This window comes from Camelus ferus, chromosome 23, assembly GCF_009834535.1.
Source record: "Camelus ferus isolate YT-003-E chromosome 23, BCGSAC_Cfer_1.0, whole genome shotgun sequence".
Lineage (NCBI taxonomy): Eukaryota > Metazoa > Chordata > Mammalia > Artiodactyla > Camelidae > Camelus > Camelus ferus.
The window spans coordinates 12539972-12553088 of NC_045718.1; the positions used below are offsets into that span (position 1 = coordinate 12539972).

General features: G+C 62.9%; 1 protein-coding gene and 1 long non-coding RNA gene across 3 annotated transcripts; both read right to left on the reverse strand.

Moving 5' to 3' along the window:
- Positions 1-1230: 1230 nt before the first annotated feature.
- TNNI1 (troponin I1, slow skeletal type) lies at positions 1231-10840 on the reverse strand. Of its 2 annotated transcripts, none has more exons than XM_032466887.1 (11): positions 10701-10840; positions 10272-10393; positions 10094-10145; positions 7325-7353; positions 6716-6719; positions 5892-5933; positions 5195-5326; positions 3991-4080; positions 2735-2911; positions 2376-2485; positions 1231-1561 (listed from the first exon to the last, which is right to left on the reverse strand). In XM_032466887.1, exons 4-10 carry the CDS (start codon positions 7333-7335, stop codon positions 2378-2380), a joined length of 564 nt encoding a protein of 187 aa, XP_032322778.1. In that variant the 5' UTR covers positions 7336-7353; positions 10094-10145; positions 10272-10393; positions 10701-10840; the 3' UTR covers positions 1231-1561; positions 2376-2377. The 2 variants fall into 2 exon arrangements, with proteins under 2 accessions (XP_032322778.1, XP_014411854.1); XM_014556368.2 differs by having other exon boundaries at positions 10094-10148.
- Positions 10841-11056: 216 nt separating this feature from the next.
- Positions 11057-12898, reverse strand: LOC116659376. The gene is made up of 3 exons (XR_004314735.1): positions 12699-12898; positions 12084-12112; positions 11057-11292 (listed from the first exon to the last, which is right to left on the reverse strand). It is a non-coding gene; the product is annotated as an uncharacterized LOC116659376 (long non-coding RNA).
- Between the last annotated feature and the right edge of the window lie 219 nt (positions 12899-13117).

A 13117-nucleotide genomic window follows, 5' to 3' on the forward strand; every position in this document is an offset into this window, starting at 1 on the left:
CCTGGGCCGGCTGGGAGGCACCCATGGGACAGGGAAGGGTGGGTTTCTGTGGCTGCCTGGGCACGAAGCCCAAGCTTGTGCTCTGTGGCCTGGCCCAGCCCCACCGGGCCCTCCAGCTTCGTGTGTGTGAGCGACTGGGTGTGTCTGTGCCCAAGGGTTTCTGTGTTTGGTAGCAGGTGTAAGAAATCACGTCTGCCCTCTGCCCACTGAGCCGAGTCTGCAGTGAGAACCCAGGCAGAGCGCGGCCTCCGCTGATGACCCGTGAGGCTGGGCCCTCGGGGGCTGACAGGCTGAGCGGCAGGAGCTGGACCCTGCCCCCAGGAGGAGCTGCCCGCACTCTGCCCCCAGCCTCTGGGATAAAACACTGGGAGCAGAGGGCAGAGCAGGGACTCGTGGGGCCAGTGGAAGGGGTCTTCTCACAGCTCAGGCTCTCCCGGGACCAGGGCTGGGCGGCCAGAAAGCCTGGTCCAGGCCCAGGACCAGCCACTCCCTTGTCGCCTCCTCCCTGGAAGAGCCAGGCCCCATTCTGGCCCAGACGCTGGCCTCTGTCCTCAGTATGTGTGTGTGTGTGTGGGGGGGGGTGCTCCCAGGCCCCCATTCCACCCCCGCAGACTTGCACCCGTCACCAGGCTTTGGTCCAGGTGTCACTGGGACGGGGAAAGGACTTGACACAGAAGAAGACCACTGACAGCCCACCTTGGGGCAGAATCAGTCCTGGTGGTACGGCTCGTCAGGACTGTGGAGGGCGAATGGTGGGGGCCGTGGATGAGGATGGACAGGGTCCTGCCGGACCGGATGGGAGAGCCCAGGGGCAGACGTGCGGAAGGAGCCGCCTGGTGGCCAGGTGGAGAACTGCGAGACAGCCTCCTGGCTGGGCCAGGTGCTGAGCCGCCTTGCCCTGACCTGACCACTTAGCCTGGGACCCGGGAGAGGTGAGCATGGTGTGCGGAGGAAGGGCACCGGCAGAGCAGCGGGGCCGGGGGCTCCAGCCCCCTTGGCAGCTGGAGGCACGTGTGGGGCTGGGCTGAGCTGAGCACCCTGGGGGTGAGGCTGCGCTGTGCCATGTCGGTGGACTGGGTGGGCAGAAGGGGTACCAGGGAGACCCCAGCAGGCAGCTGCCAATCGCTAGCCCTCCGTCCTGACCCGCGCTGCTGCCTGAAGCCCAGCATGGCCTCCTTCACAGGCTCCCTGCCCTCCCCTTCTGGGCACCCACAGCCAGAGCAACAGAAATGACCAGGACACTGATTTTAATGGAGGGGCTGTGATGCCTGCGGGCACGCGACGTGCATCGCGAGGGGTGCAGCGCCTCCTCTCAGCCTGGCTGCGCCATGGCGGGCCGGGAGCCCCAGGGAGCCCACCGGCCAGGTGAGGTCTTCAGACGCTGCTGTCCCCCTCCCGTGCGTCTGCTAGCCCCAGTCCCGCAGGAGGGCGCTCAGGCTGGAGGGGAGGCGAGGGAACAGGGTGGGATGCTCCGAAGTGCGGGCGGGACGCAGGCTGGGTAGGTGAGCCAAGCCGGAGGAAGAAGTGAGAAGGGAGCCCAGGGCACAGCTCGACCAGCTGCCTGTAGAGACAGAGAGGCAGAAGCCATCTGCTCCCAGTGACCCAAGTGACTCGCCCGCAGCACACACAGTCGTGGGCCTTCTCACCCCAGCACCTGGCAGGACCACTGTCCACAGGGGCTCCCACTGCCTCAGCTCTCAGCCCAGAGCCCAAGTTCCCCCCAACACGGCTCCACCCCACACACTGGCCCGGCCTGGCATCCCCTCCACATCGGACTGATCCCCACCTCTGAGCTCTGACACACCCTCCCGGCAACTGCAACCCTCCACCCATCACATCCTCAGAGAGCTCACCCCTCCAGAGGGCTTGTCTGACTGACGTCTGTCGGACAGTTACATGTCCCCTCCGCACACCCACAGAGGCCGTCACGTGGCCTGACCCTGCTGCTTTCTCTAGCAAATCCTCGGAGAATGGGTGGTCTTGGACCAGTTCTGGGGACTCTGCAGGACTCCCCTTAGACTTTCAGAAAGTCAGAGCTGGAGGGCCCTGGGGTCATCGAATCCACAGGCTCCAAGCTCTTGCATCAGAGTCACCCAGGGGCTGGCTCCTCCCCAGAGTCTCTGATCCAGTGGGCCTGGGGTGCAGCCAGGTCGTCTGCACCCCAGGTGGTACCGGGACCACCCCCAGAGGACCAGTGAGCTGGCACAACCCCAACTCCGTAGGGGAGGGGAGCAAAGAGCCCCAAAGCAGGAACATGTGCCCACAGTCTGGGCGGAGCCAGGACTGAGCACATTTCAGGGCCTTCCCTCCGCACCACGTGGCCCAGCGCACCGGCCCCTGTCCTGGGGTCCCTCTACCCTCCAGCCTCTGCGTACCTCTACTGGGTGGTTGGGGACTTGGCCGCATCGAACATCTTCTTCCGGCCTTCCATCCCGGACATGGCCTCCACGTTCTTCCTCCAGTCGCCCACCTCCACAGGCCGCTCCTGTGGGCGCCACACACGGGAGACTTAGCGGTTGGGGGCCAGCCGGGCCCTCCACACGCAAGAGAAACTGGGTGGTGGAGAGTCAGCCTCTTCCGCAAGGCGGGAAATCCCATCTTCCTCCTCGCAGAACAGGATGCTAAGGCCTCCCCTGGGCTCCCCGGGAGGCTCTGGAACGTTCCACCAGGTCAACTGGGCCCCCCCAGAAGTGCAGGGCCTGCCGAGCTGTGTGGGGCGAGGGTCAGGGCTCACCTTCTCCGTGTCCTCTTTCTTCACAGACTTGAGGTTGGCGCGCAGGTCCATGGACACTTTGTGCTTGGAGCCCAGCAGGGCGCGCAGCATGGCATCGGCCGAGACACGGACCCGCCGCAGCGGCGGACGCTTGAACTTCCCGCGCAGGTCCAGCACCTTGAGCTTCAGGTCCTTGATCTGCGGGGAGGGGGCATCTCAGGGCTCCGGGGCCCCCCACTTCTCCAGGCCAGACCCTCGGGGATGCTCAGACCCACCGGTCACCTTGCAAAGAGCCACCTCTAGTCTGTTCTGTTGATACAGGAGTGAGCAGGACAAGGACAGGGAAGGCCGCTGGCCGTCTCGGCCGCCGCACGGGAAGGGGCAGAGTGTGGTGCCGAAGCCCCGTTTGGAGTGGAGGGGCCACTCCCTCTCATTCCTGCTTCTAACCAGTCTCTTCCCAGTAAGCCTTCAGAGCAGCCATGGAAGGCGTCCCCTGGGTCCAGCAGGCCGACGGACCCCAGGTCCAAGCCCCCTTGGGGGTTTCAGGGTGCGACCTCTGGAGGGAATTCTGGGGACATCAGTGGCCCCACAGCCCATCCTTCCTGATCGGGAGGAGTGGGGAGGACGAAGTGGCTCTGGCCCCACCCCACCACCCTCACTGCTGAAACAGGTGCTCAGAAGCTGCCCCCTCCAACTGCAGGAGCTCTGGCCCCCCGCCTTCCGCCCACCCCCACTAGAGCTGGGTCTGGGTGGAGCTGGCTCCCTGCATCCAGTGCCAGGAAGCCCTGAGCCCTGGAGTCGGGGGCCAGAGACAAGGCCCAGCCCAGGACATCCACTGTGTGACCCGAGCCGAGTTTCTGAGTCTCTGAGCCTGCGTCCTCATCTGTCAGACACAGGCAAAAGCACCCACTCCGTCTAAGGCACGCAGGGAGGGTCACAGGAAAGACGCCCGTGAAAGCCACACACAAGGCAAGACGTTATTAGCGGGCACGTGACTGTGGGGTGACTAGCGGGCGGCTTCTCGTCCACTGAAGAGTCCGCGTGGCAGGTAGGAGGAAGCTTGTGCTTTTCACCTGTGTGACCATCTGCTTTCTGCCCATCCCAGCCCCAGGGGACTGGAGTGTAGGGACCAGAGCTTCCTGATAGGTGCCTGCCCAGACCCAGCAGTAGGAGGGAGACCTCGTCCATAGCTGCCATGGCCATGCCCACCAGACCTCCCCCAGACCCCACCCAGCCAGCCAGCCTGCACCAGCTGTGCACCCCCACCCCCGGCTCACCTCCCTGGTGTTGTGCAGACATTTGGCCTCAATGTCATATCTCTCCTCGTCCACCACCTCCACCTTGGCATGCAGTTCCCGACACAGGTCCTAGAGGAGTAAAGGGTTCAGGAAGGAGGTCAGCCCTCAGCCGCCCTTTTCTGCCTCCCAGCCTGGTGCTGGCCTCTCCCAGCCCCTCGGCAAGACCTGGGCTCTGAAAAGGAGCTGATGAACCCCTTCACTCCGAGTGCAAGCCCTTTGTTTTCCTTCTGAACATACTTGTTATCTTTAAAACGTTTTCTTATGATAAAAACAATATAAGTTAATTGTAGATATTTTGAAAATTATGTATTAAGCAAAAATAATAAAGCAAAAATAATTAGTGATGCCACCCTGCCAGGAGGTAACTATTGGTGACATTTCAGTGTTCAGACAGTCCCTGACTGACGAGGACTCGGCTTGTGATGTTTTGACTTTACGATGGTAGAAACATTCAGTAGAAACCGTACTTGGAGTCTGGAATTTCGGTCTTTCCCAGGCTAGCGATCGTGGCGCTGGGCAGCCTCAGCCCCAGCCCCGGTCAGCCCCGCGCTCACGGGGCAAACCACCGATGGACGTGGAACCGCTCCGTACCAGACAACCGCCTGGTTTCCACTTTCGGTGTGGTAATCAATAAATTCCAGGAGACACTCAACTCTATGATGAAGCAGGCTTTCTGTTGGGCGACTCTGCCCAGCACAGGCTAATGTGAGTGCCCCGAGCGCGGCGACGGTCGGCGAGGGCGAGCTGGGCTGTGTGGTGGACAGGTGTGCTCAGGGCACTTGAGACCTCCAGGGCTTCCGCCTGGCCCTGGGTTTGCGGGGACGCAGCCCCGTCGTGAGTTGAGGACGACCTGCATTTCCTCTCTTTACTCCGCAGACCCTGGTGTTTAAACTGTTACCAATGTTTCTAAAACATTAAAGACCTGTCTGCAGGGACAGGACAGGCAACCCTGGAGAAACGAGGCTCCCCGAGGGCTGCCCACCTCCTGCACCCCGTCCCTGGCTCAGCCCCACCCAAAGCCCATCTCCCCATCACCAGCGTGCCTGCAGGCTCCCTTCCCAGCGGAACAGCACCGCCTCCTGGGGGTGTGAATATTAAACGAGGAGTGAGCCAAGGTAGCTTGGGCTCCTGACAGCTGGTCCCTGGGTCACCTGCCCGAAGCCCCGCGCTGTTGCTCACTCACCTGCAGGGCGCTGAGCGACAGGCCGCGGGTCTGCAGTGTAGGGATGCGCTCAGCCAGGTAGCGAGCCTTCTCAGCCTCCCGCTCCTCGTGCTCCTGCTCCCAGCACTCCTTGGCCTTGGCCAGCATCAGGCTCTGGACGGGGCAGAGTGGTGAGTGGGGCCCGGGCACCCCTCCATGCCTCCCACTCGGTGTCAGTGGCTGCGGACCAGGCAGCCCTGGGCGCGTGTGGACAGGGCAGCCACTACGTGTGGGGGTGCGTGCTCGGCCACCTGAGACCACACCTGGGTGACCCCATGCACTCTGGGGTCCTGGGCTTTAATTTCCCTCCCTTCTCCTCTTAAGCACATCTCATCTATTTGGGCCAAAGGCAACTCTTACCAACTAAAGCAAACCCACCTCCCCACCAGGGGTTCCCCCCCCCCATGAAGCTGGTCTCCCCTCTTCGCAGGCCCCAGAGGGCGCCAGGATGCTAGATTTCCAAGTTCCAACCCACTGACCCTGGGCTCCGGGCCCTGGCCCTGGCGCCTCCTCCTGCCCCCCCCCCCGCTGCCTCTCCCTACCCCCCCCTCGCTCCCCCCCCGCTCCCTCCTCCTCCCGACACCCATCTCCCTCCTCTTCACCCGCCCACCACCCTCTGCTGCCCTCTGCCTCCCCCTAGACGTCACCACCCCCACCCCAGAGCCAGCACCCCGCTCACCTTCAGCAGGAGTTTGCGGGAGGCGGTGATCTTGGGTTTTCTCTGAGGGGAGAGGGAGAAGAGACAGGTGAGAACCAGGAACCTGGACTGGGCTGCAGTGCCGCTCCCTGCCACACGGGGCGCTTCGGAGCCGCCACTGAGGACTCCCTTCAATAAACTTAAAGACTCACAGGGCTATAGAGAAACAGCTTATTTGATTCTCACTGAGACTCTGCGGAGTGTCCCCTCCGTCTGTGCTGCTGATGCCCCCTGCCAGCCCTGAGCCACAGCCCACCCCCTGCAGTCACCACCCCGACCGCCCAGGGCTGGACGGAGGCTGTGTCCTCAGCAGCTGAACAAATCTGGACTGTATCCAGCCAGCTGAGACCTGGAGAGGAGGCAAGGACCCTCTGTGCTCCTCCCTCAATGTTGCGGGAGGTGGAAAAACCCAAGGAGATCCCCTCCCACCCTTCAAATGTGGCTTTCCAGGGACTGGCTCTTCAAGGACAAGCACGGCCCCCAGGGCTGGAACGGTTCTCAGACCAGGGCAGGGAGGACTTGCTCCGCGGTCAGCCTGGGTGCAGAGGCACACCGGGCTCTGCCTGGTCGCAGCCCCAGGACCACCTTCCAGGGACATCGTGCCGGGGGAACCCCCTGCCTGGACCTCGAGGAGCCCTGAGTCCAGAGTCTTCCCCCAGGGTTTCTATTCTCCTGGGAATTTGCTCAGCCACTGGGCACCCCCTCCCTGGGTCCTGACCCAAGCTCTCACCTCTCCTCAAATGTCCACCCCACCTTCACCCATCTAAAGACTTAAGCCAAACAGAGATACCCCAAGTCTCACTCACCTCGCTGCAGGCGTCCATCACAGGGAGGACCCAGGGCGGGGGTGGAAGGGGGAGAGCAGAAGACAGAGTGAGTGTGAACAACGCATTTCACACACTGGGGGGCAGACCCCAGGAACAAGCTGGGGCAGGGGTGCCGTGCCAGTGCCCAGAAAGGAATCAGACATCACGTGGTGGGGCCAGTTTGAGGATCAGCAGAAGGGAAAAAACCCACCAGCCCTTTGAGCTACTGGAGGTCCTTGCTGGGAAGCACCAGCCATTGTACGCTGGGGAGGATGGAGGGTCCACGTGGGATCCCGAGTGGGCATGTGGGTCCCTTCCCAAAGCTCTGTTAATCTATTCGGCAATGGTAATTCATGGCCTGGGTGCAGTGCAGACAAACTCTGAGACACAGGCCAAAAAGGTCTTCCCAAGACAACCTGGGGCGAATTCTGCTCAAAACCTGGGAGGACACGTGGTGAAGCTGGGGAACCCCAGCACTCAGGACCATCCCTGTTTGAGGATGTGGTGTCCCGGAGAGCTGCTCGGGGACTGAACAGATGGTCCCTAACTACGGGCTGAAATCCGCAGCAAAGGGACCGACCTGGAGCCCTGGGGGAGAGGACTACTTACACCTCCGGCATGGCGTCAGGGGGCAGCACCTGGGGGCGGGAGGGATCATTAATGAGGGAAGGTTCCGATTCTGCCCCCACCCCCACCTAGCTGGCCCTTTCTAGAAGTTTGCCAACGCCCGTGGGGAACAGAATGGGACCCACAGAAGGTATGTTTGGAGGGCAGGGCTCAGACACGGGGCCTTGAACAATGGCTGAGTCTAGCCGGTCCCATGGACAGTGGGTGGTCATGGGGGTCTCAGAGAGGGGAGGGGTCTGGGAGACTGATGACAGACCACAGGCGCCACCACATGGCACAACTCCAGGGGCGCCGTTCCCGTGGACCTTGGGGGGAGGGGACCGGCGGTGAGGAGGCCCTGCAGGGAGGGGTGAGCCGGGAGGCGGGGCAGACCCCCTGTCCCAAGCCAACCTTTCCCCCGGCCCTCTCCTAGCCGGCTTTCCTCTCTGCAAAACGAGGAGTTAAAGAACTTGTTTTCCGCTTGATATCTGGGGCTTGAACCCTTCATGCAAACCAAGTGCAGCCAGCAAGAGCCACCGGCCCGGGTGCGAGAGGGTTAGCACAGGGGCCCCGTGGACCTCCACGAGGTCCTCTGCCCACCGAGCACAGTTCGCAGCCCCCTGGCTGATGGTCCTGCGGCCCAGACGGAGGAGGGGGTCCTGGAGCTGTAGAGGGGGCTGTTCCAAAGCCAGGCCTGACCATCAGGCCTAGACAAAGAGCATTCCAGCGGAGGGGGTGGGACTGGGCAAAAGATCCCCGCAGGGAGGAGGGCAGCTGGGGTGGAGCAGGTGCAAGCGGCAGGAACCCTGAGCTGGGTTGGGAACGAAGCACGGCGGGGGGTGGGGGGGGGCGGCGTTGGGTGCGGGGAGGCTGAGCGCAGGGTCAGGAGTTGGATTTGGTCCAGGAACCTGGCCTGAGTCGGGGAGGGAGGCCGACTCTAAAGGACTCGTGCAAAGTGGCCACAGTCCCCTCACTCCAGAGCCACCTCCGCCTGTCTTGACCTCCCTCTCCCCTCATGCCCCGAGGCATGGGTGAGGCTGGACTTCCTCTCCCGTCCCCCCAGCTGAAAGCCTTCACTCGTCCCACCCCCGCCTCTGCCCCAGGGGAGGGCGAGGCTGGGTGGGGGAGGGGGAGAGAGGGTGTGGCCCCAGCGCCTCAGCCGCCACCCTGGACACACAGGGGAGGAAGTCCTCGCATTCCCGAGATGCTTGGCTGAAATTCGATTGTCTCGCCCGCTGTTTATTCTAGGGCTTGGCTGCCTTGAAGACACGGAGGGAGTCCAAAGAGGGAAGGCCGCGGGGGTGGGGGGATGCCACCCAGGTCCAGCTTCCATCATCACCCCCACAGTGTGGTCCCCAGAGGGCACAGGGCTCAGCCCCTGGTGGGCATCTGGTCAGGTCCAGGCCTCCCGCTTGGTGCCTGCTACCTGTCCACCCCGTCCAGGCCTCCTGCCCAGCTCCAGGCCCCCCCACAGCCTGCCCCGCTGACAAACGCCAGGCCCAGGGTCTCGGCCTGCGCTCTGACACCCACCAGACGGGACCCCTTGACAGGCCCCCTGGAAGACAAGCAGGTGGTGATAAGAAGTCAGATGTAGACATGGCTCTAGTGGGGGGGGGGCTGCAGCAAAGAGGAGATAACAGAACCCACTGAGGGTGGCCGGGGGGCCCTCCCCTGAGGCCCCATGGGTGGGGCAGAATGTCAGCTGGACCATTAGACCTAGGTCTTTCGTGTATCCGCGTGTAAAAGTGTGTGTGTGTGTGTGTTTGTGTGTGTGTGTGTGTTTGTGTGTGTGTGTGTGGAAAGAGGAACCAACTTCTGCACACACCTGACAATTCAGGTCACAAATTTCTCATCAGGCTCATGTTCCTCCCGTGCTCCCTACCCCCTGACCTTGGGCCCCAGTTCAAGGGCATCCAGGTCCTCCCTGACTGACCATGAACAAGGCTTGTGCTCCCAGGGCTGTGGCTGTGGGACCTCCACTCCACCCCACCCCGCCCTGAGCTCTGAACAGAAAGCCCCCCTAGAAGTGCTGGGGACAGTCTGCCGTCTCTAGCCCCCGACCCCAGTTAGAGAGCCCCCACCTCAAGCCCAGCCCGGAGCCTCACTGATGTGTTCACAGAATCTCACATTCCAAACCCGATGCTGCCCCCGCCTCCCCCAGGACCCCCACCTCGACATGACCTCCACTCCAGAACAAGGCATGTGGGGGTTGCCCCCCGCCACGGGGTTGGCGCTCTGCCCACCCCTGCTCCTGTCTGCTGGGCAGCAAAGGGCACCAAGTGAATCCCTCAGAGACAAAGAACAAAGAGGCAGGGTGGTCTCCTAGGGCGGCGGTGGGGGGTCCAGGCTCCCTCCCTGAGTCCTGCCCACAGACCTCCCTTCTCCTCCCCACTGGCACTGCTCACCAGCTCTCCCTCAAGTTCCAGATGCAGCCGCCTGCCCCCTCTGGTCCCCGATGCCACCCCTTCCCTCAGGAACCCTCTCCCTCCGGGACTGACTGGGCAGCCAGTGTGAGCCAAGACCCGCTAGGCGCCGCCCTGGGGCTCCTTGGGCAGCCTGTGGACGACTCCTCTCACGGCTCCCAGTCTCAAAACGGGCAGGAGTTTCACCTCCAACCAGTTTTGCAGGAGAGATGCCACCTTGCCGTAGGAGTCTTGGGACTGTTCCCCCACCAAGCCCTGCTGCGCCTCCAGAGCTGCCTTCTGCCACCTGCACGCCCTGGTTTGCCCCTGCGTCTGGAGCCCAGGCGCTCTGCCGGGTGCAGACACCTACCTTCCTCGGGCTCCGGGAGTGAGGCTGGCCTCGTCTCGCAGCTGACTGCAGACTGCTGGGGGCAGAGCCGAGGGGAGGCTATGAAAACTACCGCCCGCAGCCACTGGCCAGTAAAAATAGAACAGGCCTGCCACCCCTCCCACTGCCCTGCTCCCCCCACGCCCCACCACACACACACCTCACGGAGGGGACACCTCATGGAGGGGACACCGCGGTGCACGCAGCAGCCAGCGGGCTTGAAGACACCCGTGCCCCAGGCTCAGAAGGACACACAAAGCCTGTGCACACAGCAGCCACCACCTAGGAGACGGGAGTCCAAGAAAGAGGGGGTGGGCAGCAGACCAGAGGGGGCCCTGAGCAGGGAAGCGGCCGGGGCACTGGGAGGCCTGTGGGCAGCAGAGCTGGGGAAAGGAGTCATCTCACTGGCCCTACATCTGTCACAAGGAAATGTGGCAACCAGGCCCCCCACCAGTGCTCCAAGAGGGCAAAAGTCCTGAGGCTGGGGCATCCTCTAGGCCTGGTACACATGCGCCAGGGGCATGCCTGCACCCGGGGGTGATGTAAACAGTGCCTTGGGGGTCCAGCGAGGCTGTGGGGCTGACCTGACCTTCACGCCCACAGGGTCTGAGGGTCTGTAGTTGCTCTGCACCCTCTTCAGGTGGGTTTCCCAGGTTCCAAGGGCACCCCAGGCCCGTGCCTGGGACCTGGGGAGACTAAGGCCCCTCTCCCCGGCCCAGGCTCTGTGTCCGGCATCCAGGGAGCTGGAGCCGGGGCTGCACCTGTTTACCGGCTATTTTTAGGATGGTAGACAAACAGCTAATACCCACCCTGCGGTCAGGAGAAGACAATGCCCGCTATGTTAATCCAGTGACTATTATTGTTGGTCAGCTCAGGAGCCAGGAGCCCAGGCGGGGGCAGGGCAGGCAGAGCACTGACCCCTCTCAAGGCCATGCTCCTGTTGAGTGGGGACAGAGCTGGTGGATGAGGGTGTCCTCAGGGGACATACCCACAGTTCCACGGGGGTGGGGGGCTCCGGGAGTGAGGCTGGCCTCGCTCGCAGCTGACCGCAGACGGTGGGGGCAGAGCGGAGGGGAGGCTCTGGCCTCTGGACCAGCAGATGTGGCTCTAACTGGGCTCCGGTCAGGTCACCTTTGGGAAGCTCCGTGCTGGAAGGCAGCCAGAGCAGGGTCTGGGAAGCTCTGGGGGTGAGAGGCACAGGTTCCAGGCCGAGGGGCTGGGGTGGAGAATGAACTTGGGCCCCAGACACGGAGCCGCTGGGATCAGAGAGGGAGTCTGGGAGCCAGGATGAGTTCGCTGGAGTTCACTGCACGGGTTGATTACGTTTATATTTTGTACAACAGCTTTCTTACAAAATCTTACTACGCACAAAAACGGAACAAATCGTGCGCATGGATTAACCCACTTTTTGAAAGGGAAGAGCCCAGAGAACAGACCGACCAGTAGGTGAGCAGAAGCAGGTGCTGAGGGCGTGCGGCGGCCGGGGAGGCCGACAGAGGCCCCAAGGGGCCTGAGACTCCGCCGCGGGGTCTGTGCTTCACCTGAGTCACTGCTGGGGAGCTGGCGGGGTGACCACGAGCTCGTTTTAGGAAGAAGGTTCAGGCAGCCACGGGGGCCTGGAGAGACTGCCGTGAAGCTAACAAAATGGGGCGGCAGGAGCGGGGATGGCAGAGGGGAGGGCAGATCGGGAACCAGGCAGGGCGCTCGGCTGGCCGTGGGGGCGGGGCCCTCGGGTGTCCGGTTGGCACCCGTGGACTGGTCCAGAGCTAGCTTCCCCCGCCAAGTTCTGAGCAGAGGTGAGACAGGGGACTGGAGGCAGAGAGCAGAAGGAACAAAGAACTGAAAAGCAGTCACCCGCGCCTCAGTTTTCTGCCACAAACCAGCCTCCCCATCCAGGCCTGCACATTAGAGACTCAGCCAGCGGATCCCCAGCCTCGGGACAGGCGGCTTCGCCACACACAGCAGCACTCACCAGGGGCTTCTGAGCCTCCGTGTCCTCACCTGTGAAAGGGAGGTGAAGGTCAGCGCATGCCCTCAGCTCCGGACACACGACCGTGCGAAGCTCCCAGGGCCACAGAGGCCTCTCAGAAGGCCCTTCTCTCCCACCCCACCTGCCTCCAAGCATCAGTGGAGCATTGCCTCCTCCAGGAAGCCTGCCCCGACCACCCTGCCTGCACGAGGAGCCCTCTTCAGCCCCTGTGCAACCCTCTTTCCCTGCACTTAACCCGCAAGGCTGACATCTGTTTACTCTTCTGGAGAAGCCTGAGTGTCGGCCCAGCCCTACTCCTGTTTTCCCACACAGCGCCTGACACACAGCAGGTGCTCCACCAATGCTCATGGAACAAACGACAGATGGAAACCCGGAGAGGAGGCTTCCGACCAGAGACAGTGCAGGAGATCGCCCCTCAGGGCTCAGGAGAGATCCTGCCTGTTCCCTGGGTCCTGGAATGAGGGCAGGGTGCCCATGGCTGGGGGCACAGGGGAAGCCGTCCTGTTCAAGTTCTTGGCACCTGGAGGGTCCAGGCAGACTGCCCACCCTCCACCCTTCCCTCCCCCCAGGGAGGGGCAGACACAGCCTCTCTCTGACCTTGACTTAGGTGACGACCCGCTCTCCCCTCCAACGATGAGCTCAGACGCACATAGAAACAGCAGCTGGGCAGCTGGGCCTTTGTTGACATGAAACTGAGCCCCTTGGAAGTCACTGTGAGCTGTGACCACCCCCTCCACCCCGTGCCCAGGCCGGAGCCAGGAATCCTGGGGAAGCAGGTGCCAATGCAGACAGAGGGCCCTGCAGCGTCTGGGGAGCACCCAGCCTCCCTGCCCCCTCCTTCATCTGGGGAGCACCTCCTTCCCTCCAGGCCCCACAGCTCACCCTCTCTGTCCACCCGCCCCCACCCGGTGATGACTTTGCAGGCTCCTTGGGGAGGATCTGGCCAGGAAGGGGCCCCTCCATCAGCGGTTCTACAGAAGCTCCTTCAAGACCCTGCCAGGGCGAGATGACCCCGC